The sequence below is a fragment of the Gasterosteus aculeatus genome, chromosome 1, assembly GCF_964276395.1.
Source record: "Gasterosteus aculeatus chromosome 1, fGasAcu3.hap1.1, whole genome shotgun sequence".
In the NCBI taxonomy this organism is placed as follows: Eukaryota; Metazoa; Chordata; class Actinopteri; order Perciformes; family Gasterosteidae; genus Gasterosteus; species Gasterosteus aculeatus.
The window spans coordinates 947118-975000 of record NC_135688.1 but is presented as its reverse complement, the minus strand read 5'-3'; the positions used below and the strand labels follow the sequence as shown (position 1 = coordinate 975000).

The 27883-nt window shown below is 48.8% G+C and overlaps 6 protein-coding genes across 23 annotated transcripts in view; 3 read left to right on the top strand and 3 right to left on the bottom strand.

Moving 5' to 3' along the window:
* Positions 1-364, top strand: part of usp2a (ubiquitin specific peptidase 2a) — an 18698-nt gene extending 18334 nt beyond the window's left edge. For all 16 annotated transcript variants that reach the window (XM_078106087.1, XM_078106120.1, XM_078106110.1 and 13 more), the window contains one exon: positions 1-364. This exon is cut by the window's left edge and continues 121 nt beyond it. The gene's annotated coding sequence lies outside the window, so the exon portion shown is untranslated.
* A 33-nt stretch (positions 365-397) lies between these two features.
* On the top strand, positions 398-1400 carry LOC144410305 (uncharacterized). Its single transcript, XM_078106204.1, has 2 exons — positions 398-692; positions 744-1400. The coding sequence occupies exons 1-2, from the start codon at positions 398-400 to the stop codon at positions 797-799; spliced, it is 351 nt and encodes a 116-aa protein (XP_077962330.1). The 3' UTR covers positions 800-1400.
* Positions 1401-2440: 1040 nt separating this feature from the next.
* LOC120827689 (GTPase IMAP family member 8) lies at positions 2441-4337 on the top strand. The gene is made up of 4 exons (XM_078106153.1): positions 2441-2795; positions 2880-3120; positions 3221-3535; positions 3611-4337. The coding sequence occupies exons 1-4, from the start codon at positions 2589-2591 to the stop codon at positions 4189-4191; spliced, it is 1344 nt and encodes a 447-aa protein (XP_077962279.1). The 5' UTR covers positions 2441-2588; the 3' UTR covers positions 4192-4337.
* A 956-nt stretch (positions 4338-5293) lies between these two features.
* On the bottom strand, positions 5294-11379 carry efhd1 (EF-hand domain family, member D1). Its single transcript, XM_078106193.1, has 4 exons — positions 10555-11379; positions 8352-8499; positions 7936-8070; positions 5294-7400 (listed from the first exon to the last, which is right to left on the bottom strand). Exons 1-4 carry the CDS (start codon positions 10824-10826, stop codon positions 7266-7268), a joined length of 690 nt encoding a protein of 229 aa, XP_077962319.1. The 5' UTR covers positions 10827-11379; the 3' UTR covers positions 5294-7265.
* A 691-nt stretch (positions 11380-12070) lies between these two features.
* Positions 12071-18608, bottom strand: LOC120827656 (Na(+)/H(+) exchange regulatory cofactor NHE-RF3). Its single transcript, XM_040190725.2, has 11 exons — positions 18359-18608; positions 16912-16939; positions 16540-16601; positions 16254-16462; positions 15927-15998; positions 14510-14642; positions 14167-14303; positions 13826-14033; positions 13253-13449; positions 12974-13148; positions 12071-12561 (listed from the first exon to the last, which is right to left on the bottom strand). The coding sequence occupies exons 1-10, from the start codon at positions 18477-18479 to the stop codon at positions 12981-12983; spliced, it is 1335 nt and encodes a 444-aa protein (XP_040046659.2). The 5' UTR covers positions 18480-18608; the 3' UTR covers positions 12071-12561; positions 12974-12980.
* Positions 18609-19167: 559 nt separating this feature from the next.
* On the bottom strand, positions 19168-27016 carry nlrx1 (NLR family member X1). Of its 3 annotated transcripts, none has more exons than XM_040180741.2 (12): positions 26873-27016; positions 26240-26399; positions 25626-25741; positions 24765-25149; positions 24196-24427; positions 22926-24087; positions 22268-22451; positions 22098-22193; positions 21497-21583; positions 20926-21177; positions 20516-20720; positions 19168-20379 (listed from the first exon to the last, which is right to left on the bottom strand). In XM_040180741.2, the coding sequence occupies exons 2-12, from the start codon at positions 26254-26256 to the stop codon at positions 20248-20250; spliced, it is 2868 nt and encodes a 955-aa protein (XP_040036675.2). In that variant the 5' UTR covers positions 26257-26399; positions 26873-27016; the 3' UTR covers positions 19168-20247. The 3 variants fall into 3 exon arrangements, with proteins under 3 accessions (XP_040036675.2, XP_040036666.2, XP_077962111.1); XM_040180732.2 differs by having other exon boundaries at positions 26585-26959; XM_078105985.1 differs by lacking the exon at positions 21497-21583.
* Between the last annotated feature and the right edge of the window lie 867 nt (positions 27017-27883).

Here is a 27883-nt window from a genome sequence, read left to right as displayed (position 1 = left end):
GCTTGGACTATTTTTTGGACATATATCCCACGGGCGCACACACACACACACACATGAACACACACACACATACACACACAAAGACACACTCCTCCACCAGCCCGGGGGGGGGAAGAAACCTTCTCTCTCTGCAGCTTTCCTCTTCTGTCCTTCTCATGCTGGGTGGACGTGTGTATTCACTGTGTGCGTGTGTGCATGTGTGTGTGTGTGTGTGCGTGTGTGTGTGTGTGTGAGGTTGTCACAGGGCAATAATCCCACCCGCCCCCCCCCCGGGTGAATCTGTCCATCTCTATGCACTCCGAACACGCCTCTTATCTCCTTCTTGTTTGCCTCAAACCATTAAAAACTCACTTGTTGCAATTCAGCCCTTTTTTCAGTTGTAATTTATATTGTTTTCATGTTATTTTTTTCGGGCATCATCATCATCACCATCGTCTGTATCATCATCATCACCATCGTCTTTATCATCATCATCATCACCATCACCATCGTCTTTATCATCATCATCACCATCATCATCACCATCACCATCGTCTTTATCATCATCATCATCACCATCACCATCGTCTTTATCATCATCATCACCATCATCATCATCATCACCATCGTCTTTATCATCATCATCATCACCATCACCATTGTCTTTATCATCATCATCACCATCATCATCACCATCACCATCGTCTTTATCATCATCATCACCATCATCAGCATCATCATCATCGTCTTTATCATCATCATCACCATCATCAGCATCATCATCATCGTCTTTGTCAGCATCAGCACCACTTTGGACTGAAGATGACGTGTAAGAGGACCGGTCGTGGTCACGAGCCCACCAGCGTCACTCCTTCCTCCTCCTCCTCTTCCCTCGGTCTCTCTCCCGTGACGGGTGGAGGAGGCGGGTGGAGGAGGCGGGTGGAGGACGCGGGTGGAGGAGGCGGGTGGCGCTGTGACCCGTCTCACGGGGAAACCCGGTCGGCGTTGTTCCTTCTCGTGCTGCTGATGTGCTGTGGAGGATGAATCGCCGCGGTAACGGTCCTCGTCCATCGCAGCCCCTTTTCTTCCTCTTGTTTCACGCCATTGAACAACAGAATGTTTTAAAGAAGACAAGAACACTATATCTGTATATTTTTATATCCTGATGCAATACACAGAATGTACTTCAATGGTGCTGAACATGACTTCATTTCACAGGTTTCAAGAGAGACAAAAGTTATTATTAATTCTATAATTATTTTTGTTTAAAGGTGATGTGACGAGTCACACTTCTGACCAGTGGCAGTCAAACACATGGATATATATACCTATAAAGATATAGTTATATAAATATATATATAGGTATATATATGTGTGTGTGTGTGTGTGTGTGTGTGTGAATTAAAGTTAACAAAACTGTGTTTATTTGTCTCTTGTCTCTAAATCTTAACAGCAAACACAGAAGACAAATTCAAGTCTATTTTTTATGCTTCTTTGCAACTTTAAGTAAATGTTGATTTAAACGGTGAGACGTAAACAGAGTAAACGTTATGTAACCATTAAGAGTTGAACCTACAGGAGGACGGACAAGACAAACTACAACTAATTGCCGTGTTGCATCATGGGGAATGTAGGCTGAGGAGGTAGCCTACTAAAGTCACCTATGTATTATTCATTTTCTTCTGGATGTTTCTTTATCATGACGTCATGTAATGTGATCATGTGACGCAGCATCGCGTCCTACTGTGGACGAGCGCTGCAGCCGCAGTCTGATCTGAATAATGAAATAAATACACGCAGCAAACAGGCAGGAACCTTCACCTGGTCCGGAACCAGTCTCACTGTAGTCCTGATCCACCGGGTCGGATTCTGGTGAAACCAGATGACATCATGCACGTGTCTCTGGCTCTATATAGAGACCCAGATCCTCCAGCAGAGACCACCATGGACGGACTCGTGTCCTGCTCCATGTCGGCCGTGGACCTGCAGTCAGAGCTTTGGAGGGAGGAAGAGAGTTCAGCTCCCTGCAGCAGCATCTCCTCCTCCTCCAGGAGCAGACCCAGGACGTGGTGCTGGACCCTCTGGAGGGAAGGGAGTCCCTGGAGAACCAGGTCCAGGACTGAGAGATCAGACCGTCTGGAGAAGGAAGTTACGCTCTCTGCCGGCGTTTGAGCACTGGAAGCCGGGTGGACGGAGGCCGGTTTGGGTGTAGCCTGAGATTCTGACCTTCTGACCTTCTGGCTGAAGGAATGTCTTCAGAAACAAACAAATGAACAAGAAACCAATGGGACGTTACAGACGAAAGTTGAGTTTAGCTCTGCTCCGACGCTGTGAACCTCACTGACATTTTACTGAACAAGAATTCAACTTTTTATTCATAATCTGTATTTCTCTGAAATAAAAGCTCAGTTTTACGTATAAACAGCAGTACAGCTGTGCGGTGCGTGGTTTATAGCCTCTGTTATCTGCGTGGGTTTTAACTACGCGCCTTCTCAGGAACTCTGCAGCTCTCTGGCGGACTTTGACTCTGATACCGAGCTGAACGCGTTCGTCCCGCTGCCACGCGACCAGCAGCAGGAAGCACCAGAGGAAACGATCTGCCTGGCGACATGGAAGCCTCCCGCGGTGAGTTGCCCACCGTGAGCCCGGTCTGCTCCTCAGGTCCACAGCCGGACCAGTCCAGACTGGTGGTGCTGTTACTGGGAGAGAAGCGCAGCGGGAAGAGCCTCGTGGGAAACTCCATCCTGGGGAAGCTGGCGTTTCACGAGGAAACAACTCGCAGCTCCAGGGAGGACGGCGCCGCCTTTGGGACCCAAGTGAATACTCAACGTTTGCGGGTTTACTTTTGGGGCCCTTTGGCTGTGACGCTTCACTCACTGTGACTCACTGTGAGCCCCCAGGTGACGGTGGTGGACACCCCCGGGTGGATGTCCCACTCCCTCCCTCCAGACAGAGTGTCTGAGGAGCTGCGCAGAGGGCTGACGCTCTGCCGCCAGGACCCCCACGTCATCCTGCTGGCGCTGCCCTGCACCTCCACCTTCGGCCAGCCGGAGTGGAGGGCCATGGAGGCCCAGCTCAGGCTGCTGCAGACCCCCATCTGGCAGAAAGCCATGGTCCTCTTCACCCGCGCAGACAAGTTAGGTGGGCTAACAATCACTGTGCTTTCTTTACGCTCACTGGTCTCTCTGCTAATTGGCCGTCGAGGTCCAGCTCCACCAATGAGGTGTCCTCTCCGCTGCAGGAGGCCTCCCCATCCAGGAGCACATAAGACGACAGGGCCGGACCCTTCAATGGCTGCTGGAGCGATGCGGGAACCGCTACCAGGTTCTGTCGGCCTGGTCGGAGTCGCAGCACTCGGAGCTCTTTGAGAAGATCCGGAAGGTGGTGGAGGTCAACCAGCGGCCAAAGGAGATGAGGGATCGGATGTACACCCAGCTGAGACAAGAGCTGGCCGCGAGGGGGGCCAGGAAGTCCTGGGGAGGACGAGTGGAGATAGATGATTGGAAGCCAGGACACATGGAGCGGACGGCCTCAAGACAGACATTTGTCCCCAGAGGTACGTGTCTCTTATCCCACCATCAGCACACCTGCACCCGGTCGTGATGAAGCCCTGGAATGTGTTTCCTTGCAGGGTTCCTCGTGGAACCGGCTCGTTGTGAGCCGGTTCTGAGCCTTGTCCTGCTGGGAAGGAGGAGGTCGGGGAAGAGCTCAGCCGGGAACACCATCCTGGACAGGGAAGAGTTCCGGCCGGACACAAAGACCACCCGGTGCACCGCAGGCCACGGCCGAGCCTCGGGGAGGGCCGTCACCGTGGTGGACACCCCCGGGTGGAGCCTGTTCGGTCTGGCCAACTCCAAAGAGGTCCGGGCGGAGGTCAGGCGGAGCCCCTCACTCTGCCCCCAGAGGAGCAGGGTTTCCTTCCTGCTGGCCGTCCCGGTCGGCCCGTTCGGAGAGAAGGACCGGCGAGCCGTGGAGAAGAACCTCGGCGTCTTGGGGAGCCAAGTGTGGGGGAGCACCGCGGTGCTGTTCACCTTCGGGGAGGAGCTGAGGGGACGGAAGGTGGAGGAGCACGTGGAGGAGAGTGGACGGCCTCTGCAGTGGCTGCTGGATAGATGTGGACGCCGATACCGAGTGTTGGACACGAGAACAGGAGACGGTGGAGTAGACCAGCTGCTGGAGATGGTGGAGCAACTGTGGGCCCGATACGTCTAAAACATGACTGTTGATGTTGTAAAAATAGGTAATTTCAATACATTTCCAAATGTATTGGTTTAAAGTTCAAATGAATTGGTTTAAAATCAGATGAACTAAAGATAAGTCAACCAAGTCACCCAACCAAAAGAGGCTACAAGCAAACTGGAAAAGTGCGAGGACACAATGAAGAGGGGTTTTCTCTCTATGGAACATCATGTCTTCTAGAAACACTTGGGATGGAATTAACGTTCAGTTTAAGTCAAGAAAAAAAAGTGCTGATCTGGTTTGTGGGTTTTTCAATTCATCCTCTAAAGCTGCTTGGCTCATTTAGAAATGTGCACATCTTTACACGCGCATGTAGAATGGATACATTTTTAGGACGTTTTTACAAATCAGTTTTGAAGTCGGTCAAATGTAAAATATTAAGTCGAAAATGTCGTGGAAAAAAGTCACAATACGTTATTTCAAAAGAAATTTCTAAAAAGTAAAAAAAAAAAGGTTTTTGATTTGAAAAAAAAACAACTACACTACAAAAAGGTCAAAGATATTAGGTCAAAAAAGGTTTTTGAAAATAAGCTCATGTTGAGACATGAATGAAGTGTTTGATTAACTGTTTGTCCAAAATGAATCTTGTAATGTGACTGAAGAGTTTTGAAAGTGTGGTTTCAGGATTGAACAATGCTGGTTAGCAATTGAGAAAAAAAGATTTTAAGAAATTAGGTTTAAAAATGTCATAGCAAAATATATCACGTTGGAAAATGTTTGAAAAAAAGTAAAGAAATATTAGGTTGAAAAATGTTCAGGAAAAAAAATATGTTGATTTATACAATTAATGTCATGGGAGAAAAAGTTAAAAAGTTGGGGTCAAAATATATATATAATATTAATAGTAGTTAATAATAGTTACTATTAATAGTAATATGCAAAAAAAGTTGGTAAATATAAAGTTTGATGCAGCGGATGGTCCAAGCGTTCCGATCTATTTAACTACATACATTGCAGATTGTTTTTTTAGTGAGTTTGTGTGTGTATATTATTGAAATGTTATACATAAGCTCATTCCTTTAGTAGGGATTGTGTGAGGTTCATATTTGAAATAAAAATGAGTATTTAACAATGCTTTTAAGAGTAACACATATTCAGTCTTTATTCATATTCAGAGGTTAATATCAGTTGAATTTATCCTTTATTGCAATCAAGTCATACTTTAATTCTGGCTACAAGACAATAGCTTTACAAGTGCCCCAAAAATATCTCAATGACCTTTATTTTTTTCATATTTGGCAACTTATAAGTCTCTAAGACAATTAACAATATATATACTAATTTATTCATGAAAAAATACATTGTCAGTTTTGCACAACAGATACCAAGGAAGGTTTGCGACACACAGTAGTTCCTGTTAAATGACAACTTAAAACGTCCAACAAATTAAACACGTTCATGTTGAATAAAACAAAGAGTCCGACGGGTCGGCGTTACACATTTTCTAGGCTTCACACATCAGAGGGTTTTGTATGTTTGTTGCAACTAAGGTGAGGAATGACGCGAGTGGAATGGGTCGACACGAGGCTAACGGCTAAAATACATATTGGAAAGAAATAGTTCAATACTTTGAGAAAAAAATTCTTCTGAGATTAAGATATTAGTTTTATCCGTAAACAACTCGAAGTCCAAAACAAATGCCGTGGTAATGTTTAGTTAATCTTTAGTTCCCCCATGACATCACTGGGTCGACTATGCGTCTGTAACACTGTCACCACGCCGGGTCAAAGGTCAGTGCTCGCCCTTTTTCTCAGGAAGAGAATCATCAAAGAGGATAGCAGGCGTTGCATTATGGGGAATGTTGTTCCAGTATTTAAGGACGTCTTTGGATCCTTGACTTTACGAATGTGCAACATGAATCACTGGAGGACCGTTTAGAAACACACTACAGACTAAAACAAATATCTAGTATTATGTCACAGTGTGAAACCCTGCAAAGAGTCTAATAAATGACAGATAAACTTTGACTGCATAACTTCAGCTGCTTGTTCTGGGTTCAGTAGATTTTCTAACATTGATCTTAAGCTACACATGAGAAGATCTACAGTGACACTCGACCGGCGCGCGCTTTGCATGCTTGTGAAAACCGTTTATTTAAAACTACACCAGACTCAAAACTCACAAGACAAACTCATCAGACCGAGCACACACACACACACACACACACACACACACACACACACACACACACACACACACACACACACACACACACACACACACACCATGTAACATTTAAGAAAAACGACTTCATTGGCTTTCTGTCTGAGACAAAGTGAGCAGCGGTCTGGGCGCAGTTAGCCTAGCTTAGCACGAGGACCTGAGCGCGGTTTATTCCCTCCGTGCGGTAGCAGAAGGGTGAAGGTAAGTCGTGGTTTCAGGGGGAGTTCTGTGCTTTGGAACCGTCGATATTAAAACGCTTTTCGGCGTTCCAGAGAAAAAGTGCTGTCGTTTTAACTGCTTGTTTGTTGCACGGATGGAATCAACAAGACTCCAGGTCTTTATGTGAAGCTAGGCTACGCTAACCAGCTGCGTACCGCTATCGCTCTCGTTTCCCCCGGAGATGAAGCCAATGAACCAGAACTGCTCCTTGAAATAAAACCTTTCAAACGTAAACCTTCTGTAGTGAAAATCTGGTCATGTTGATTTCAGAACGTTTTTGGATCAAATCTTCATCAATGTGGTCCGGACGGTTTCAAGCTGTAAACTATTCACAAACGTGTTGCATAAGGATTAAACTTGTTACTTGTTATGACGTATATATTATCTATCGGGCATCACCAAGGCGACGATCAGGAGATCGCGTGACTAACAAAAAGGCTCAACTCGAGATAAAAACTTCCAGTTACACAGAAATGAACCACGAGGAATCGACGATACTTCACGATATGACGCGCGTTTTTTCCCCTACGAGGTATTTTCAAGTATTTTAGTGCGTATTTACTTTGTCGTTTTGCTCCTGTGAGCCAGAGGGATGAGAAGCGCTTGGTGCCGACGGGCTGCCGGGGTGGGGGCAGGTGGGCAGGGGGGCAGGTGGGCAGGTGGGGTCAGGAGCAGAAGGCCGACTGCAGCTGCTTGAAGGCGGCTTGCCTCTGTTTCTTATCCACTTCCTGTCTCTTGCGCTCCTCTTTTTCCTCCTGGATCTCGGCCTCGAACTTGCTGCCCAGAGACAGAGCCTGAACCTGGGGACACACGAGGGGGGCGGGAGCGGTCACCAGCTTATTTCAGCTATGGACCGGCTGAGCTTTATTTTGGCGGTTTGTGGGGACTTCCTCTGGATGGGCATCAAACTCATGGTTCTGAAAACCCTTTTCAAAAGGTCCGAAGTATGCCGATTATTTTTCCATGACTTAAAACAAATGTCATTGTTAATGCCGGCTAATAACGTACTTCTTTAGGAAGTTAAGCAGGATAATTCATCTCTAATGGCCAACATCATGAGAACGCTACAGTTCTCATGTTCACAGAGCGGAGCCTGAACGCATCATGATGTAACTGAAGACACCTGTCATCGGTTAGCTGTTAGCCGTGCTGCTAATGTTACTAACTCCTCCCCCTGTCAATCTCAACATTGATTGGTTGTTACCAATGTCACATGATCTGAGACTAGAGACCCAACAATGAGGTCATCATCAATGATTGTACATTATTATGTGGGGAGTAAATGAGGGCCGACACTAAACCTCGACCCGTGGATCCCAGCCAGTACGGACGTACCTTAGCCTCAAAGAAGTCCTTGGCCCCCATGACCCCCTCGGTGGACACGTTGATCTCCGACAGCCTGGCGAGCGCCATCAGACCGCTCTCCTCCTGCAGCTCCCCAGCCGCCGCCCTCCGGAAGATCAGCAGGAACTAGAGGATGAAGAACAGAGCTTCACCCTCTGCACCCCGTGGGACAGCATCAAGCAGGCCCCGCCAAAATAATAGCGGACAGGAGATAACTCAACATTTAGTTCTGAAACAAATCTTCACAGATAAACAACAGGCACGTTTTCAATAAATACAAAATAAATACATTTAAAATGTATTGATCCCTATTCCTTATAATAAGCTGTTATTTTCTCACCCTTGCTTTTTATAATCACTCAATATTCAGGATTATCGAAGTAACAGAACTCCGGTCTGACTCTCACCTCCCTGTAGCTCAGCTTGCCGTCGAAGTCCTCGTCCACCTCTTTGATCATGTTCTTCAGGCCCAGGTGAGTCTGAGGAGCGCCAAGCTTCTCCATCATCAGCTTCAGCTCCATCAGGTCGATGAAGCCGTCTCTACCAGTGTCGTACCTGCAGAACCACAAGAACCCCCACACAGTGTTAGCAGCTGGTTCTGACCCAGGATCTGAAAAGTGAAATCAGAGATGAGTTAAGCTGCATCCTGTGCAGTGACCAGCAGGGGGCGACTCCTCTGCTCCCATAGACGTCTATGAGGAAATGACTCTACTTCTCTGTAGTGACCAGCAGGGGGCGACTCCTCTGCTCCCATAGACGTCTATGAGGAAATGACTCTACTTCTCTGTAGTGACCAGCAGGGGGCGACTCCTCTGCTCCCATAGACGTCTATGAGGAAATGACTCTACTTCTCTGTAGTGACCAGCAGGGGGCGACTCCTCTGCTCCCATAGACGTCTATGAGGAAATGACTCTACTTCTCTGTAGTGACCAGCAGGGGGCGACTCCTCTGCTCCCATAGACGTCTATGAGGAAATGACTCTACTTCTCTGTAGTGACCAGCAGGGGGCGACTCCTCTGCTCCCATAGACGTCTATGAGGAAATGACTCTACTTCTCTCTGGATTTATTCCCTCAGTAAACATTGTAAACATGAGTTTATGGTCTCAGTCTCTAGTTTCAAGTCTTCGTCAACACGATGTTCATTTAGTGAATGATGGTCCATTTAGAGTCAAATAGACCATAAAGCAGGGGACGCTTTAGGGCGGGGCTCCATGCTGATTGACAGGTCTCTACCACTTATGGACAACACAATACAATTTGTAAACCATTTCACAAAATTAGAAATGTTCTAGATGTGTCCCTGCTGGTATTTTTAAAAACAGTAAAGCGGTGAACATGTTTTTGTCGGAACCTAAAGAACAAAAGATGAATGGTCACAGATTCCTGCTCCCACTCAGACGCCGGTTATCACCAACTGACCCCACAGTATTTATAGAAGCCTTCAGCAGCTGAACAAAGTCTGCGGTTCCAATCTGGCTATGCAACAAACAAACAAAATCACTGAACAGCATCATGACACTAAATAAACAAATAGGACTTTTGGAAATCCGTCACATCTGCTCCCAGATCAAAGGAACCAGATCCACACCGGCTTCAACGTGTCAACAGAGAAAGCATTAAAAAACCTAAACAGCAGTTGTTATTCATCCATGAGCATTGTTCTACAGAACGTCTAATAAGCTGCATGAAGGGACAACATGGTTGTTGTTGTTGACCGGGCTGGAAGAGATCACAATAGGAACCTCAACTGCATGAAGGCCCGATTACAGAGAAAGAACTTCCTGTCCGGGCTGCAGGCCACCGAGAACAGACTGGAACTGTTCTCTGTGGGAGGACAGGAACGAAACCATCTGACCGGGAGCAGAAGAACGAAACCATCTGACCGGGAGCAAGAAGAACAAAACCATCTGACCGGGAGCAGAAGAATGAAACCATCTGACCGGGAGCAAGAAGAACAAAACCATCGGCCCGGGAGCAAGAAGAACAAAACCATCGGCCCGGGAGCAGAAGAACGAAACCATCTGACCGGGAGCAGAAGAACAAAACCATCTGACCAGGGGCAGAAGAACGAAACCATCTGACCGGGAGCAAGAAGAACAAAACCATCGGCCCGGGAGCAGAAGAACGAAACCATCTGACCGGGAGCAAGAAGAACAAAACCATCTGACCGGGAGCAGAATAACGAAACCATCTGACCGGGAGCAGAAGAACGAAACCATCTGACCAGGAGCAGAAGAACGAAACCATCTGACCGGAGCAGAGCACAGAGGAACGTTGACGTTATGGAGTCCACTTGTGTTACGTCAAATGTACAATTGTTGTTTTTCAATTAATTAAATGAATTCTTTAAAAAAAATTGACAAATAAAACATGTAACATCAATTGCGATAAAACAATGTATTGTTGCGTTTGGCCCGTTAGACTATTGGCCGCTGCGGGACTCCGTAGCTCCTCTTCACTGCGTCGTTCGTGTTCTTTTGGCCGGTTACTACGTCACGACAACCGATCACGACACGCACCCCCCCCGCTCCCCCCGCTCTCCCCCCGCGGCTACACATCACCATGACGGCTCCGCGTGCGGGAGAAGCGCGCGGAGCAAAGCGCCTCACCGCTTGAACATGGCCTCCATGTCCTTGATCTGCTTGCGGGAGAACTCCTTGAACTCCGTGTAGGGGTTGAAGACGCGGGTCGGTCGCGAGGCCGCGTTCCCGTCGTTGATGTCCTGACGGCGGGTCAGCACGGCGGACAGCTCGGCGGAGGAGGAGGACGCCGCCTCGGCCTCCTGCGGTCCGGGCTCGGCCCGCGGCTCGGCCCGCGGCTCGGCCTCCTGCGTAGCGGCAAGCCGCGACTGGAGCTTCTTCGCCAGCTCTTCGGACGCCATGGCTGCTGTTCGCGGGTGCTTTCGGGAGGGAATGGAGCCCGTGCGTGGTGACGGCCGCCGCTCGGATCAACGGCTCTACTGCGCAGAGTGCGGAGAAGAAGGAGAGCGCAGCTTCCGGTCACTGTTTTTCAAAATAAGACAGATAACACTCCGGCCCGTTAGATTGAATGTTTGCATTGTAGTTGTTTCTCGCTGTTAATACGTGCAAATGGTTTAATAGATTAAAACCGCTTTTAAAAAAAAATCAGTAACATCGCAATAATTTGGTTTAGATCTTAGGTGTTTGGCGCTTTTAACATCCAGCGAACACGTGTCGTCACTTGAATGTCAAATTTTCAAAATAAACTACCATCTTCACTGTGAACCTGTCAGGTTTAGAAAACAAAACTACCGTTAATAACGTTAAACTATTTAATTGAAACATCAACTCAATAACACATACATATCATGTATGATGTAATCCAATATGTACATATAAGGTATATGTGAATTACAGTACTTCTATACTATTCTAGTATAGAAATATCTATTCTATACTCTATCACATCATGTTGTGTAAAACTGTGATCCACAGTAAATTCTCACAGTGGATCAGGAATCAGAGGGTACCTATGAAATGAAAGGGATTGTTTTAATGGATAGGTTTATTTGACCATTTTATCTAAGTTTTTGGTTATATATATATATATATATATATATATATCTGTATGATATCCATCCATCTGCAAACCGAAGCACTTATCCTGCACACGGGGTCTTGGGGGGCTGGAGTTCATCCCAGCAGACTTCAGGTGATAGACGGGTTCATCCTGGACGGGTCACCAGCCAATCACAGGGCTCCACAGAGACACACAACCATTCACACTCACACTCACACACCTACGGGCCAGTTAGAGTCCCCAATCAACCTGATCCCCAGAGCAGGTCTCTGGACTGTGGGAGGAAGCCGGAGAACCCGGAGAGAACCACGCAGACACGGGGAGAACATGCAGACTCCACACAGAAAGGCCTCCGGGCGGAATGGAACCAGGACCTTCTTGCTGTGAGGAGACGGTGAAAACCACCACGCCACGAAGTGTAATATTTAAATATAAAATAAAATGTATAATATACATTTTCAGTTATAACTTTTGATATGTTATCAATGACATTATGAGACATGTTACGTTTCTATTCCTGTGAGTTGTCTCTTCTAATAATTGCTAATCATGTCCTGCCCAAAATAAATAATACCAAACAAAATGTACTGATGAAACGGGTTTAACGTTTAATGCTCAGTGCATCATATAAAGACATCGCATGGATCGGCCTCTGAAAAATACTCGATCAATATATGCCGCTTAATAATTTAACGTTATCATACGACGGCGGCGCATTGGGGTAGAGACGGAGCGCCGCAGGGTTGGCGGTTGGAACCCCGCCTGCGCCAGTGCCCCTGAGCAAGACACCCAACTGAATGTAAAAGTGCAATGTAAGTCATTTGGATAAAAGCGTCAGCTAAGAGACATGTGATGTGATTCAGAAAGCTTCACATAAAAAAATGATTGTTTTTTTAAATGGCTCAAAAATACAGAAGAGAATCTAGAGAAGAGAAGTCCTGCAATCCAATTCCAGAGGTGGAGAAGCATCTCGGCCCAGCAGCTGCATAATTACACACTGAAGCAATAACTCCACTTTTTCAAGGCGTCGGACCTCCATCTCAATCATTCTCTCCTGGACAGCTTTTCTCACACAGCTGGAAAAAAACAAACGCATCATGTGACCGTTATTTATTCAGAATGACCACCTGTTTCTAGATATGACTGAGGACTGAAGTATATATAAATATGTATGAATGCATTAATTACATATATATGCATACACGTATGCATTAAAATAAAAAAAAACCTAATAAAAAAAAAAACTTAATTTCTCATTTTATCCAAAAAACATTTCCAGACAAGTAGACTTGATAAATGTTAGATTCTAATTTGATCCATTCTTTGCAAAAAAAATAAGAATAAGTGAGAAATTGAATATGCATTTTGTTATTTTTGCTGATTCATTCATACGTGTGTTATTCTTCACTACATGCGTGTTCCAGTTCTCTCCGTTTCCAGTCGTCATGGTTCCCTTTTGAAGAGGAAAAAGCCTCATGAGTATTTTACCTTCGGCTCAGAGTTCCTGGCTGATCTGGGTCACAGTCTGTCCCGGTCCGTCTGTCCCCTTGATTGTGGGGCGTCCCCCTCTGTCTCTCAGAGGGGTGTCCCCCTGGGTCTGGTGCTGCTGCCCCTCGTCCCAGAGTGAACCCTCCTCGTGGAACAACAAGGGAGAAATCCCCAACTACGGGAAAAAACCCCGGAGGCGGATGAAGGTCGAGGAGTTCTGACTCTGCAGCTGCGTGATGATAAAAGGAACAAATCCGTGTAGAGACGCTGCACGTTTACCTCTCTGTAAAAGTCCCTCCCCCGCGTGGACATGACGGTGAGGACCACTTTGTCCTCGCTCCGTCGGATCTCTTTGACCACGTCGTCGTGCTCCAGAGACTCGACGGGGGTCCCGTTAACGGCCAGCAGCAGGTCTCCGTCCTCCATCAGCTCCGCCTCGGCTGGGCTCCCTTCCTCCACCTCCCTCAACACATGAACTGGGAGAGGAAACGACGGAAGCTCAGAGACACGATCGGCACTTTGACAAAGAAACAGACCCTTTAAACCCCCCGAGCCCCAACAGGAGGGATCGAAAAGACCTAAAACAAGCTGACTTCATCCTCAGGTGCCCCCTCTCAACCGGGCTGAGGACACGAGGTTTGCAACAGACGAGAAATAAGATGTTTCAACAATAACATTTTGCTCTTCGTTTCCCAATAAAAACCTCGCCACAAATAAACCGTTTGCCAGAGAAACTAAGACGCTTGATTGACTCACCTGAGACCAACGGTCATGTGACCCTGAAGGAGACAAAGGCTCAGGCTGCATATGTGAATGTGCGCGGTTACTCGGTCTTGTGTCGTGACCTCTGACCTTTCCTCTGGGAGCCGCCCAGCTTCTCCTGCCTCAGCAGGAAGCCGTACCCGTCGGGCCCTTTGTGCAGCCGCATGGTCCTGGAGGCGTGCGGCAGGCCGCGGCATTCGGCCACCGCCGGCAGGACGGGCGTTTTCCTCCTGACGCGGCAAGACTCGCCCTCGGGGTCGATGACCAACACCGTCACCGCGGCCCCGCCCCTCTCCACCTGCGGGGCAGACGCACGGCGGTTCATCCTTCAGCTGTTTAGTGAATATTCAATAAAGCAGAATGAAGTGTGCTGGCGGGGGGGCTACCCGGCCACTAGCACACGCGTCCAGTGCCCTGAGGCGGACTCGTACGGTTCTGTTCAGCATGGACCGAGAGAGCGAGGACGCCGGTTCCCCGTTGATCCAGATCAGCCGGTCAGCCGAGCGGACGCCGGCTTTCTCCGCGGGGCCGTCGGTCAGCGTGTTCACGGCGAACTGCCCCTTCTGACCTGAGGACGCAGCCGTTATCACAAATAGGATTATTAGTAGTAACTTCTCAAGCTCCTCGGAAATCTCATTTATTAGGAGCAACGTTTCTATGCAACTTCCATCCTTAATAAAAGCAGCATCTTGGCTTTTCATGTGTCCTCGTTTACATCGCCGTGACAACCACTCATGCACGCCAGTGAGCCCCATCAGCCGGCTGATCGCTCACCGTCCACCCGGGTGACGCTCATCCCCAGGCCACACTCGGGGTCTCTGCTGATGTGACACAGTCTGGGTCTGGACCAGCCGTCCCCTTTGGACGACCTGGCCAGCGTCTGCAGATCCAAACCCAGAGACTCGGCCTGTGGACGAGAGGCAAGAGGAGGACTCAGAGGAACCACATCAGTCCAAGTCACCTCCTGTCAGACAACCTGCCAAATCAAAGCTGCATTCTGTGTAGTGACCAGCAGGGGGCGACTCCTCTGCTCCCACAGACGTCTATGAGGAAATGACTCTACTTCTCTGTAGTGACCAGCAGGGGGCGACTCCTCTGCTCCCATAGACGTCTATGAGGAAATGACTCTACTTCTCTGTAGTGACCAGCAGGGGGCGACTCCTCTGCTCCCATAGACGTCTATGAGGAAATGACTCTACTTCTCTGTAGTGACCAGCAGGGGGCGACTCCTCTGCTCCCATAGACGTCTATGAGGAAATGACTCTACTTCTCTGTAGTGACCAGCAGGGGGCGACTCCTCTGCTCCCATAGACGTCTATGAGGAAATGACTCTACTTCTCTGTAGTGACCAGCAGGGGGCGACTCCTCTGCTCCCATAGACGTCTATGAGGAAATGACTCTACTTCTCTGTAGTGACCAGCAGGGGGCGACTCCTCTGCTCCCATAGACGTCTATGAGGAAATGACTCTACTTCTCTGTAGTGACCAGCAGGGGGCGACTCCTCTGCTCCCATAGACGTCTATGAGGAAATGACTCTACTTCTCTGTAGTGACCAGCAGGGGGCGACTCCTCTGCTCCCATAGACGTCTATGAGGAAATGACTCTACTTCTCTGTAGTGACCAGCAGGGGGCGACTCCTCTGCTCCCATAGACGTCTATGAGGAAATGACTCTACTTCTCTGTAGTGACCAGCAGGGGGCGACTCCTCTGCTCCCATAGACGTCTATGAGGAAATGACTCTACTTCTCTGTAGTGACCAGCAGGGGGCGACTCCTCTGCTCCCATAGACGTCTATGAGGAAATGACTCTACTTCTCTGTAGTGACCAGCAGGGGGCGACTCCTCTGCTCCCATAGACGTCTATGAGGAAATGACTAGTAAATGATGGTCCATGTAGAGTCAAACAGACCATAAAGCAGCAGCAGGGATGCTTTAGGGCGGAGCTACATGCTGATTGACAGGTCTCTAATAGACCATAGAGCAGCAGGGATGCTTTAGGGCGGAGCTACACGCTGATTGAGTGTTAAGTGATTAAGCACACGGCGCCTCTACGTCAACTTTAATGTCAAAATAAACAAAGTTTTTTACAGGATGTGGTAGGTCCTGTTGTCTTGTGGACAGATGTCTCCGTGTACATATGTCCTGACCATGTGGGCTGAGAGAAGATTATGAGGTTAATCCTCACACAGTACCTGCTCATACTCGTCCCGTCTCAGCACCAGCAGGACCAGGTGTAGCCCACACGACTGGATCTTCCTCACAATCTGTCAGGACATCGACGAGAAACCAACAATACGCTGAATCAACGGTGTCATTCCAAACCCCGTATGTCAATCTGACCGTCTGTCAAACTACGCTCAGGTCATTTCTAAACGCAAAAACACCCCGATAGCGTTTGTCCATTCTGGGTTGCCGTAGCAACAATGGCGTCCCACGTCGACGTGAAGGCCTGTTGTCTAGATACAAAATGAGTTTGCGGTTCGCTGAATGAGCCACAGGACAAACAGCAGGACACCGACCCTGCAGAAGTCCTCGCTGTGCGCCCGCTCCTCGTTGACCTCCAGCACGCGGTCCCCGTCCCGGAGCCCGCCGCGCCCCGCGGGGCTCCACGCCGCCACGCCGCCGACCTCACACCTCTGGCCGCCGCGGTGGGCCCGCAGGAGGAACCCGAAGCTCTGGCCCTCCAGGCGCCTCAGGTGGCACAGGGTGGGCCGGGGGCTCTGAGGCTCTGCACACAGGGGCCATCAGGGACGTCAGAGAAGGTCCACAATGGTTTTGGGTTTCAGGTAAAAGGCTCAAACCCACCAGGATCATCGGCGATGACCAGAGCTGGATTATCAATCCCTTCTTTTGGGTTGAAGGTAAAACTGAAAGAAGAAAATGAAAAGTTTTCTAGCGATGTGTCACCGTTTAATCCACGTGTGACTATTGTGATGATTGATGAGAGAGCTTCATTCATTGGTCCTGAACATCAACACTGCATATCAGACATTTGATCAACATGCAACAACATTAACATTGTGATTAAACAGTACTGGTGAATGTGGACACTTGGAAGTTTCCAGCAGATAAAGAGCTCACAGTCCAGCTGTTATCGGCTCCTCGCCGTGCAGCCGTTTCATAAAAACGGCCAAGCATCTCACCCCTGTGCTCAACATAGTGAAACATTTCTCTCACCGTGGATGTTCCATCGCATCCTGGCAGCCTGTGGGAGAGAAGACGTTCAGAGGACAGAAACAAAACGCCCCGTGGATTCATTTGTCAGGTGAGCTCTGGGACGCTTCACTCGTGTCGAACCCTCCTGATGGATGAGCGTCTGGTCGGGGCCCCTGAGGCTCCTCAGCCGTTTACATCACAATGTCAGACTTTACTTCTCGGCTGAGTCCACGTGAATCAAACTTTGCTGTCAGGGTTCTGAAGCCGACCATCCTTCTGGCCATCGCGCCTTTCTGAGTGGATTAGCCCAGATTATTGGACCGTTCCATTCTACAACAGCCAGAGGGGTGTTTTCAGGAGCAGCTACCGCGTCCCCACAGAGGAGCAACGTCTTCTCTCCCCTCAATCAGCTCTGGACCGGCCAGCGCAACACATCTAATGGTGCAGGTAGGGGGGGGTCTCAGTTCAGAAGAGAATTCACTTTGCTGTTTATCCTTAGAACTTCCTTATTTTAACTTCTTTAAGTAATTATATTTTCATTTTTACTCATCTTGGTTATTGTAAATAAAACTGTTTCATGGCTGCAGGACCGGTTCGGGCCCTCGGCCCTGTGACCTTTGTGAATAAACCTTTGTGAGGCCTTGGATTAGGATTAAGATGAAGACATTGTTACAGATTACATTTGACCTTTTGTTGTATTACATTCAATTCACATGTTTTATTATATTTAAACTGAACACTTTTATTCTGTTTTATTTTCTGTCATTATTTATTGTCACATTTCATCATGTTGGAATCAAACAATTATATTATGTTTGGTTATTTGTTATTTTACATTATTTTATTCACATTTTACTGTATTCATATTCCCTCCATCCGTCTGCAAACCGCTTGTCCTGCACACGGGGTCTCTGGGGGGCTTCAGGCAATAACTGTTTATATTGAACAATGTGATTAATATTTTATTTTCTTACATTATTTCATCCCCGTATTTAATCTATTGTTAAACTATATTTCCGACGGTTTTTACTATAACTGAATAATATTGTATTCTTATATTTATCAAGTTGCATAGTTGTGTTGAATTAAATATAAAATAAAATCTATTTTTTCTGAGCCTTTACAGCCTCTGACACAAACTAATAAGACCTCTGGACCTTCTACATCTGGACTAGTTGTTCTTCATTGTGAGTCGCTTTGGATAAAAGCTGAATAAAACATTGAACATGAAGCGTCTCAACCTGTGAAATAAAGACAACTGAAGAGGAAACGACTGACGGACAACAGCTGAACAATGAACATGAAAATTAATGTAAAAGCTCCACAAAAACATCTGGAGGAGGAAAATGTTTAAACAGGACGGACAAAAACAGGCAGGTGGTCCCTGAAAGTGTCAAAGGACGTCTTCTAAATACACCGGTCCAGTCTGAGAGACAGACAGAGAGACAGAGACAGAGGGACAGCCTACCTGTGCTCGTCCTCGTGGAGTGAGTCAATGAGACGGAGGACTGAAGAACAAGGTCCACCTCACACGGACCATAAAGAGACGCCTCCAGGTGAGACTCCTTCTCTCCCCTCAGGTTAAACATTCACCTGCTGTCGAGGAGACACAACGCGGCGGCAGCTTGACAACCTGCGTGCGTACACATCGATGTGCGTACACACAGCTACACACCAGTCTGTCATCTCCTCTGCTGCCGTCCTCAGAGGCTCCCGGGGGCCTGGGGGGCCACGAAGGACTGATCTCCAGTCAGCCACAGGGCCGACACACAGACACGCAACCGTCCACTCGCACACACCTACGGACGCGTCTGGAGTCACTAATTAACTGCCCCTGCATGCCGGAGGGGGGAGGGGGGGAGGGAGAGTGAACCCGGGGACACGGGGAGGACACACACACACACACACACACACACAGACCTGCTATGTGTGTGTGTGTGTGTGTTGTGGTTAGCACTGTATAAATGTGTATTTTAGAGTTATATATGTATAAATAAATGGTGTGAAGCTTTGAGTTATAACCCCCCCCCCCCCTAACCACCTGAGAGCCGTGGCCACGCCCCCCCAGTCCTCCTGGTGCTGGTGCCGCGTGGAACGGACTAGGAGAATGTATGTACATACACATGTCTGTGTACACGTGTGTAAAGATACGTACTCATAGATCAGCACTACAGACCAGATGGTCCATCTTTAACTTTTATATAAAACGCTGATTCCTGCTGTTGATATCAAGCGCCCCCTCCAGGTTGGACTGAGTTAATCACATCACATCTAATATTTGTAATCACTTTGTTTATTCACATACCGATCAGTCAACACCAACATGCAGTGAAAGTCTGTGAGAATGAAAGGAGAACGTTGTGTGCAGGTTAACGGCACATCTCATTTAGACGTGTTCCACTAAACGCAAACGCAGCACGATGGGATTCATCACAAATGTTCGTCTGATGGGAACATTTCGTCCGTTACCAGAAAACAAGGTGACGAGCAGACGGATCACAGTTATTTATTCAACCGGATTCCTTAAGAATGAATCCAAGAAAAAAAACAAAAACTTATTTTCGTATATTTTGGCTGCATGAGCCTGGAAAACAAAACATCAGCCAAACATCTGGAAGACATCAAAGGAGGAACCAAGCTTTCCCCAGTTAAACTACCCACAATTCCCAGCGGTGTCACACATTTCATTTAGTGATCAATAAGTTGAAGGAGTTTACAGCTTTATTATTAATAAACCCACCATGTGGAATATTATTGTGATATTTCAGAGGCACGTTTAGTTATTGCATTGCCGGCTTTAAACATCCCTTTTTTGTTTCTTTGTCACGTGACACAACATGAAACTCTGCTAAATACAATGTTCATAAAAGCGACTTTTGTCATATAAATGCACATTGGTTGGGACCCTGAAGAGCTCCTTGTCGAGGTTCTGGAAGTACAGAAAGTCATAAATCAAGAAGCAGCGGAACATCAGTCAAGCATATAATCTGTTTCAACTTACTTAGAATGTTTGTCTCTTTTGCTTGTTTATTTATTGCATTTAAATTATTTTCTTATTATTAAATTATTCCTGTGTGTGTCACATACGAGGCAAAAAAAGGCTTCTGATCGGATTCAGAAATGTCGACAGCGGCACGCGGAGAAGAGGCTGAGCCGGCGGTTCGAGTCCCGGCTGCTCCATGTCCCACGTCAAAGTGTCCCTGAGCAAGACACCGGACCCCCAACTGCTCCCCGGGCAACGAAACAAGCCGCGGGTTGAAGATGCAATGCAAGTCGCTTTTGGATAAAAGCGTCAGCTGAATGACCTGTAATGTAATGCTGTTGAATGACGTCATCTCCCCCGGTGCATGCTGGTCATCATGGAGGCGGAGCTTCTTTCTCCAGCTGCTGCAGCGTCTTGCGGACGCCTTTCTCCACTCGTCTGAAGTGCAGCCGCTTCCAGAAGTTCTGCTGCTGCTGCCGGCCCCAGTCCAGGTCCCTGAGGAACACCTGCAGGGAGCCAGCAAATCGATGGGATGTTCAGTCATGAGATTCCACTAAAGACATCGCATGTCCACAGAGGAGCAGGACTTTTATTTTGAAGAGGCGCAGGAGACTCGTCATTGAGCAGCATCGCCGCGTTTACCTTCAGCTGCTCCTTGACGCGCTGGCGGTCCCAGGACGAGGCGTTCTTCCGTATCACACTGAGGATGGGGTGCCAGTCCTCAGAGATGTCGGTGCCCTCGGTGACGGAGGCCAGCACCTTGACCCGCCGCCCCCCCTGGCTCTTGGGAACTCCTCGGACGTAGAGGGACTGTTTCCCCACATCGCTGAGAGGGTTCAGATACAAGCTGCACAAAGACACCAGCAAAGGGACTAATCACACCCTGCTTCCACGGACGGAGGAGCCCAGACACAAGCTTTTATATACATGAAACGTTCTGGGATGAGGATGAAGCAGAAGAGGCGGTAATCAGCACGTGTCTACAAAGGCCGAGTGGTGTTTGGTTGCGTCCACCGGCTCGTAGCCGCGGTGCTGCGTGCAGAGCGGCTTACTGCACGGTGTGGATGCTGGGGTGCTCCCTGCAGGCGTCCACTAAAGCCAGAGCGGCGTTGTCCCCGATGTTGTTGTAGGCCACGTTGAGCTCCAGGAGAGCCGCGTGCTGCTGCAGCCTCTGGGCCAGCTCCAGGGCCGCCCGGTCCCCCAGGCCCGTGTGCATCAGGGACAGGTGGGTCAGGGACTGGTTCTCCGGCAAAGCCTCCAGCAGGGCGCAGGCCCCGGACTCCAGCAGGGGGTTGTCACACAGTCTGCGACGCACAGTGGAATAGTGAGGGGGGGCGGGGGGGTCTTCTATCAGAACAAAGTGGAGACCGACAGAGTCCACAACACAGGCTCGTTATTACGGGACGTCCAGTTTATTGAGCCGCAGCGTTACGGATTCTCTGTTGTGAGTCAAGATCACGGTAAATTAAATAAAACTTCACTGCATTTCCTTCTGCTGCTTCAAAATAAAAGCCTTTTGCTGGCTGAAAGCGTGTGGCTTGTGAAGAAAGTCCTATAATAAGTATAAAGAACACAACCCTGAAAGAGGCACGCAGAGGTTGAGGTAAAACGTAAGGTTCTTACTGCAGAGATGTGATGGAGCTCACAGGGTCGAGCAGCAGATCTCTCAGGATGACACAGGACTCAGGACCAAAGCTGTTAGACTGCAGACTGAGGACAACAGGGACGGGCAGACGCACAGACACACACAACAAACACATGCCAGACGAGCACGGGGATCATCCAATGTCTAGAAAAATGCATTTCAGAACATCGCTAACAAGGGAGCCAGCAGATGGTCCTGCTTTGGACTCGCACAAACCGTCCTCTATAATGAACATCATCACCAACCGGCTCAACAAAAACTCAAAACTACAAGTTCATAGAGGTGGGCTTTGTTAAACTAAGGGCTGGCTCAGGCTGGCCTTGGACCAGCCCTTAGTTATGTTGCCTACTAATACTATTGTGTAAAGATTCTGGGATCATTTCTGCACAGCGTTTTCATGATGCACAGAACATTAGTGGATTTTTGCTGTGCAAAATGTCCCGTTTGGTGCATTTTCTTGGTTTGCTTCGACCAACATGGTTAACTCAGACGCATAACATCCTTTCATCCTCTAAAAACACGGGTTTCCTTTGTTACTCACTGCAAACCAGAAGAGAGCAGTTATTGATTTGGTCTCACTTGAGTCTGTGCGTGTGTCTGAAGGCCGGACGCAGCATCTCAAGCATGTTGAGATCCAGGAGGCAGGAGGACAGGTCCATCTCCTCCAGGTGATAACTACCAGAAGAAACGCACACCAGTCAGACCGGGTGGCTGAACATTTACCCGCCAAACCGCAATCCAGACTTTACCTTGCAGGCGTGCAGGCGAGCACAGAGCTCAGGACGAAGCACTTGAGTGGCGTCATGCGGATGTTGGGGAGCTTGATTGCCCTGATCGAGGCCAGAACCTCTGCAGTCACTCTGGGGTTCTGAAACTCATAGAGAAGGACCAGTAGGTCCATCAGCTCCTCAGGAGGCTGTGGCTTGTTGATTTCTAGAATTAAATAAGAGAAAAGAGGAGCAGACTCATTAAGCGTACAGGAGGAGCTGCAGCGTGGGAGGGATTAATATATATATATATATATATATATATATATATATATATATATATATAACTGTTCTTTGTGACAATAAATATTGGCAAAGAGTTTTTGAATGGTACTGAATTCATTTGATTTGTTAGTCGTGTATTGATTAAATGCAGATGATGATACAACCCAATTTAAATAACACTAGTAGTCACATCATGATCTTCCCGACTTTTGCCCCTAGAAATTTTGGAAATAAACTGGACCTCTTCACATTTTAGTTGAATACGCCTGACACAGAGAATCAGGACTAAATTGAGACTGGTCTCAAATAAAATGGTTGTTTGGAACCTTTGGAACCCTGGTGTGTTCAAAGTTCTTCAAACATGAAATCAGAGCCCACAGTACCAGCAGGACTGAGAGGAACATATTGGCGTTACCTCTGACCAGGTACTTGCGGAGGGCCTGTGTGATCTGGGCCACGGTGTTGCTCTGAATGCTGCACCCAAGTTGCTGGAGAAGGACACGGTTCCCATAATGCAACAGTCCGCCCATGAATATGGGGTAGAGCTCAAAAGGCTGGTCCTTACTGCGCTGCTTCGGGCGCGGGCCGTGGACCCCCAGGAGGCTCTGCTCCACCTGGTCCAGGACGTCCTCGTTGTAGCTGTCCTCGGTGCGGAACAGTTCGGACGCCATCGTTTTGGCGATGCTGCCTTTGTTGTGACTGCTGATTTTCTCGTACAGCTTTGGAAAAAGCTTCAGGATGTTGAATACGGCAAACACTCGGCGCGGGATGAAAATGGAGATGACGTCGAAGACTTTATTGACATCCTCGCTTGCCTGACCGATGGCCGCAGACACCTGACTGGTCAGCTTCTCCAGAGCCGATTTGTTCTCTCCGAGAACCACGTAGAGAGCGGCCAGGTACTCCTGCATGGCCGGGACAGCAAACACGTACCGCCGCTTGCCCTTCCCAACGGCTTCTTCTGCTAAATACACGTCGCTTTCGACAACGGGAGCCAAGAAGAAGTCGAGCACGTCCGTCCGGAACATTGCCAGCTGACGTAGCTCCTCGTTTGTCTTGGTCTCGCCTCCGATCCACTGCTCCAGTTCCTTTTCGGAGAACGCCGTGCGCCTGTTTGTCACGCCGTCGAAGGCGAGTTTGCCGACTGTACGGACCACGTACAACATCAGAGAGGCGTTGCGCTCCTGAATGGGAACGTTGGTTCCCGCTCCCGTGCCGAGCACCTCGCCGCCGAAGTTGAGCCGGAGGAAACTAGTGTAGAGTCCGGTCAGGGTGCGGACCGGCGCCTCGGTGTCGGTGAAGTGGAGGAGATGTAAGGTGGCACACGTGAGCCAGCAGTACGAGGGCAGGAAGCAGGCGGCGCCCAGCTGGCTTTCCCGCTGCAGGTTGAGGTACAGCAGCTCGACGAGGCAGTGCGACCCGGGGCTTCGGGCCGCGCTCCGCTGCAGCAGGCGGCTGCTGAAGTAGGCCCGCTGGCGCTCGGGGTCAGCGAAGCCGCTGATCTGTGCGTAGCGACTCACGTACTTCTGGGGGATGCTGTCCAGGGCGGACAGTCTGGTGGTCACCAAGATGCTGGCCTGGGAAACATACGGCAGCGCTCGCATTGATATACAAGTTTCACGTCTTTATTATACAAACATGATAATATGTTGACGGTAACTTTGTGATGGTGGCCTGTCCCTCACCTCAGGGAGCAGGTACTTCCTCAACAGGTTAACCATGAGCACATCCGCCGGCAGCGGCTCATTGGGGTCACTGCAAAGCTCACTGGCTCCAATTCGGAAATCCAAATTCATCTTCTCCATCCCGTTGAAGACGAATAGCACATCCTTGGCCTGGGTTCCCGTCCCACTCAGCAGCGGGTGCTGTCGGAGGTGGAGGTACTTCCTGCTCACCAGGTCCCTCAAGGAGGCCACTCTGTGGAGGAAGGACGCATCACTCTCTGTGCCCTTTAACAGCAGCCAAGTGTTCCAGCAGCAGCACTCTGTGGGTACGGGAGGTTAGTTGGGTGGGTCGATTAGTCCGGTCAGACCGGTCCGCAGGTTGGGCAGGTGGTTGTAGCAGGTCAGTTGGCAGGTAAATGGGTGCAGTCGGTCTGTAGGTCGTAGGGTCGATAGGGTTCTGTGTGGGTTAGTCGGTGGGGAGGTACAGTGCACAGGTAGAAAGGTACGTCTGGTTCATAGGGATGTTTGTAGGACCTCAAAATATCAAGTTACGTGACAGAAGGCCAGTGAATTATAGCAGACGATCTTACTTTGACTGTGAGCCAAGGTCCTCACAAGAGAACGGAACCAGCAACTTGAATTGGTTCAGGGTTTTGCCGATGCACCAGTCCCCCACCACCTTGCGTACCAACGTGCTCTTCCCCGTCCCCACGGCACCGTACAGCAGCACGTTGAGCCCCCGGCCGTCACTCCAGGCATCGGTGGGCTCAAACAGCTGTTCCACAGTCACAGAGGGGCTGGAGACGGTCTGGAGAGGAGAACTGAGTGGTCCTGCCCTCTCCTCAGCTCTTCTTTCCAGGATGAGAGGATCCACGTCCATGGTCGCTGGGCTGAAGTGACCTCCGAACTGCTTCTCCTCTTGAGGACGGTGGCTGAACCACAGCAAGACCTTCTTCTTGTGGATCTCCAGGGGTTCTACAACAAGAGACAACGAAGCAGGGGGACATTTTTAAGACTTTGTAGTAATATATTATTACCAATCATTTTAATCTTTTATAACAATAGAAAGAAGTCAACAGGTTGGAGGCGGAGCCTAACAATGTATTTACAGAGCTTATAGGTGACGCATTCATAAGATCATGGATAGAGAGATGGATTAGGAGACGTCACAGACACTTTTCATGTCCTCCACACAAGAAGGTAAATCAGAGTAAAACTATGTGATGAAATATCCCCGTTTTAAGCTTAACTGTTGCTGCTTTTTCTGACGGAAGCGATCATAAAACATTACGTCTTCAAGGACTTTTGAAAAGATGAAAATCTGACAACAAAGACGGGTTTCAAATCCCTCGCAGTGATGAATGGTGCAGCTGTGGGTGACTGCAGAGGCCACGTGCTCGTTGAGAAGTACGATGTCAAACATTAACAAAGCGCCAAGCTGGCGTGTGCACCTGTCTCTGACGAGGTGGAGCAGAAGGTCCTGCAGTGAAGGCCCGTAGCCGTTTCCAGAGAAACCTCCACCCTCCTCTTCCTCCTCCGGCATGCTCCGAGCAGCTGACTCAGCGGTCTGCAAAACAAACATGACACAACATGCAGGTCGGTAATATTACAGAAGCAAACTGGAAAGGCGAGGATCTGAGCTCCGGGGGACGCGGCTCATTCAAACCTACACCTGCTGCTGGTAATCAGCCGCTGGCAGGTTGCAGCAGGTACAGTGAGGATCCAAACGCATTCACAGCGCGGCCATTCAATGGTAATACATGATACGAGTCATTTAAAAAAAAATAAACTTCCGTCTTCACAGGACACAACTTTGTGATGTTTAGGGTGAAACAACTCTTTGGTTAAGTTAAGGAATAGAACATCCATGTTGGTGTTACTTCAACCTCCGACCTGTAGCCCAATGCCATCAGTAAAGCAACACACGTCACAAATGAAGTATGAATAAAAAGAACCGTCGAAGAGATTTTGTACTGTGACAATAACTGGTTTGAAGGTTAAGTTGACACATAAACATCCTGCTGGCTCCTCACCAGGAAGGTACAGGAACATGCAGAGCGCTCACCTGTGCAGAGAGATCATGCTTCTGTGAAAGGGTTCAGCACCGAGGTGAGAGCGTTAGAGGCCACTTCTCCAGACGCTGACCACCAGCAGCGCCATGGAGGACCAGGACTGAGAGGGGTCAGACCAGAGACACCACCACCACCACCACCCGAGTCCACTTCCTGTTCAGAGACCACAGTCAGCAACTGCCACACACATTCATTTTACATTTATAGTTTTACATTTCAAACGGCTCCAATAACAGAAACAAGCATTAATATCATTTTGTTCCTCTTCAAATCCTCATGACTTTACAGCCTCCAAACGTGTTAACTTTAAAGAACACAAACACTGTCATTTATCTTACGGTGTGACGTTGATCACCAGGAGGACAGAGACAGTTCATAATGCAGATTAAAGGCGCAACACGTGGTTATTTTTGCTCCATTTAAGCGGCTGTAAACGTCCCGTGAGAAGAGAAGGAAGCTTCACTCCGCTGCGTTAAATGTCAGCTCGGGGTGACGGACGTTAGCTGACGTTAGCTGACGTTAGCAGTGCTGCTAGACACGGAACACGAAGGCAGTGCGCGCTCCCGCGTGTCTTGTCTCGCTTGTCCCCCCGCTGCTCGCTGTCGTCGTCACATTTAATACTTTACGTTATTGTTCCTCCGCGTCCTTCGCTCCTCTCCGTAACCCACTGGATCAGTGACGTAACCGTGGAGGCTTCCGAGGGAAGTACCCGGATGCAGCCGCGACTTGTACGAGCCCGCAGGTTCCATCGCGCATGCGCACTGGTGTTTCGTTTAACCCCGCCCCCCCCCGCCCTCGTGAACGAGAGCGGAGGAAGAAAACGAATTAATGAGGAATCGGTTAACGTACTGATTTGATTCGGGGAGTTGATTTTCCTAAAAAAAACATGCACTTTCTTTTGTTTACACACGTGTACGTAACGTGTATGTTAAATATGTACTATGTACAACAGCCATTCTACTAACCCATTGCATTAGCATTTCATTTTACTTTATTTTATTACTTGTGCACTGTTGTCTTGTCTGTCTACTGTCGCGCACTAACCGCCAAGACAAATTCCTTGTATGTTTAGCATATTTTGGCAAATAAATGTTTCCTGATTCCTGATTCCTGCACCTCCAGTCACCAGTCAGTCAAGCTCCTGAAGTTTGCGGATCACACCACCCTCATCGGACTGTTCTCTGGTGGGGAGCTCAACGCTCTAAAGACAGTGGAGATGGTTGTGGATTTCAGGAGGAACAGAGCCCCACCCTCCCCCATCACCCCGTGTGACTCCCCCGTCACCACTGTGGACTCGTTTCCTGGGCTCCATCATGACCCAGGACCTCAAGTGGGAGCTGAACATCAGCTCCATCACCAAGAAGGCTCAGCAGAGGTTGTTCTTCCTGAGGCAGCTGAAGAAACTCAACCTGCCAAAGACGATGATGGTCCACTTCTACACGGCCATCATGGAGTCCATCCTCTGCTCCTCCATCAGCGTCTGGTACGCTGCAGCCACAGCCAAGGACAAGGGCAGGCTGCAGCGTGTCATCCGCTCTGCAGAGAGGCTGATCGGCTGCAATCTGCCATCCCTGCAGGACTTGTTCGCTTCCAGGTCTCTGAAGCAGCTAAAAGGATTGTAGCCGACCCCTCGCACC

Coding starts and splice junctions, on each gene's coding strand:
- efhd1 (XM_078106193.1), bottom strand. CDS start 10,826: ATGGCGTCCGAAGAGCTGGCGAAGAAGCTCCAGTCGCGGCTTGCCGCT. Junction 8,071..8,351: donor GCAAGCTGAGCTACAGGGAG/GTGAGAGTCAGA, acceptor TTCATCCTCTAG/TTCCTGCTGATCTTCCGGAG. Junction 7,401..7,935: donor AGGACTTCTTTGAGGCTAAG/GTACGTCCGTAC, acceptor GTGTGTCCCCAG/GTTCAGGCTCTGTCTCTGGG.
- LOC144410305 (XM_078106204.1), top strand. CDS start 398: ATGTTATTTTTTTCGGGCATCATCATCATCACCATCGTCTGTATCATC. Junction 693..743: donor CATCACCATCGTCTTTATCA/TCATCATCACCA, acceptor TCATCATCATCA/CCATCATCAGCATCATCATC.
- nlrx1 (XM_040180741.2), bottom strand. Junction 22,452..22,925: donor CCGCAAGTACCTGGTCAGAG/GTAACGCCAATA, acceptor ATTTAATTCTAG/AAATCAACAAGCCACAGCCT. Junction 20,380..20,515: donor GCGTCAAGGAGCAGCTGAAG/GTAAACGCGGCG, acceptor GGCTCCCTGCAG/GTGTTCCTCAGGGACCTGGA.
- LOC120827656 (XM_040190725.2), bottom strand. CDS start 18,479: ATGTTTAACCTGAGGGGAGAGAAGGAGTCTCACCTGGAGGCGTCTCTT. Junction 15,999..16,253: donor ACAGCGAGGACTTCTGCAGG/GTCGGTGTCCTG, acceptor ATGTCCTGACAG/ATTGTGAGGAAGATCCAGTC. Junction 14,304..14,509: donor GAGCGTCACCCGGGTGGACG/GTGAGCGATCAG, acceptor CTGCGTCCTCAG/GTCAGAAGGGGCAGTTCGCC.
- LOC120827689 (XM_078106153.1), top strand. CDS start 2,589: ATGGAAGCCTCCCGCGGTGAGTTGCCCACCGTGAGCCCGGTCTGCTCC. Junction 3,121..3,220: donor CACCCGCGCAGACAAGTTAG/GTGGGCTAACAA, acceptor TCTCCGCTGCAG/GAGGCCTCCCCATCCAGGAG. Junction 3,536..3,610: donor ACAGACATTTGTCCCCAGAG/GTACGTGTCTCT, acceptor GTTTCCTTGCAG/GGTTCCTCGTGGAACCGGCT.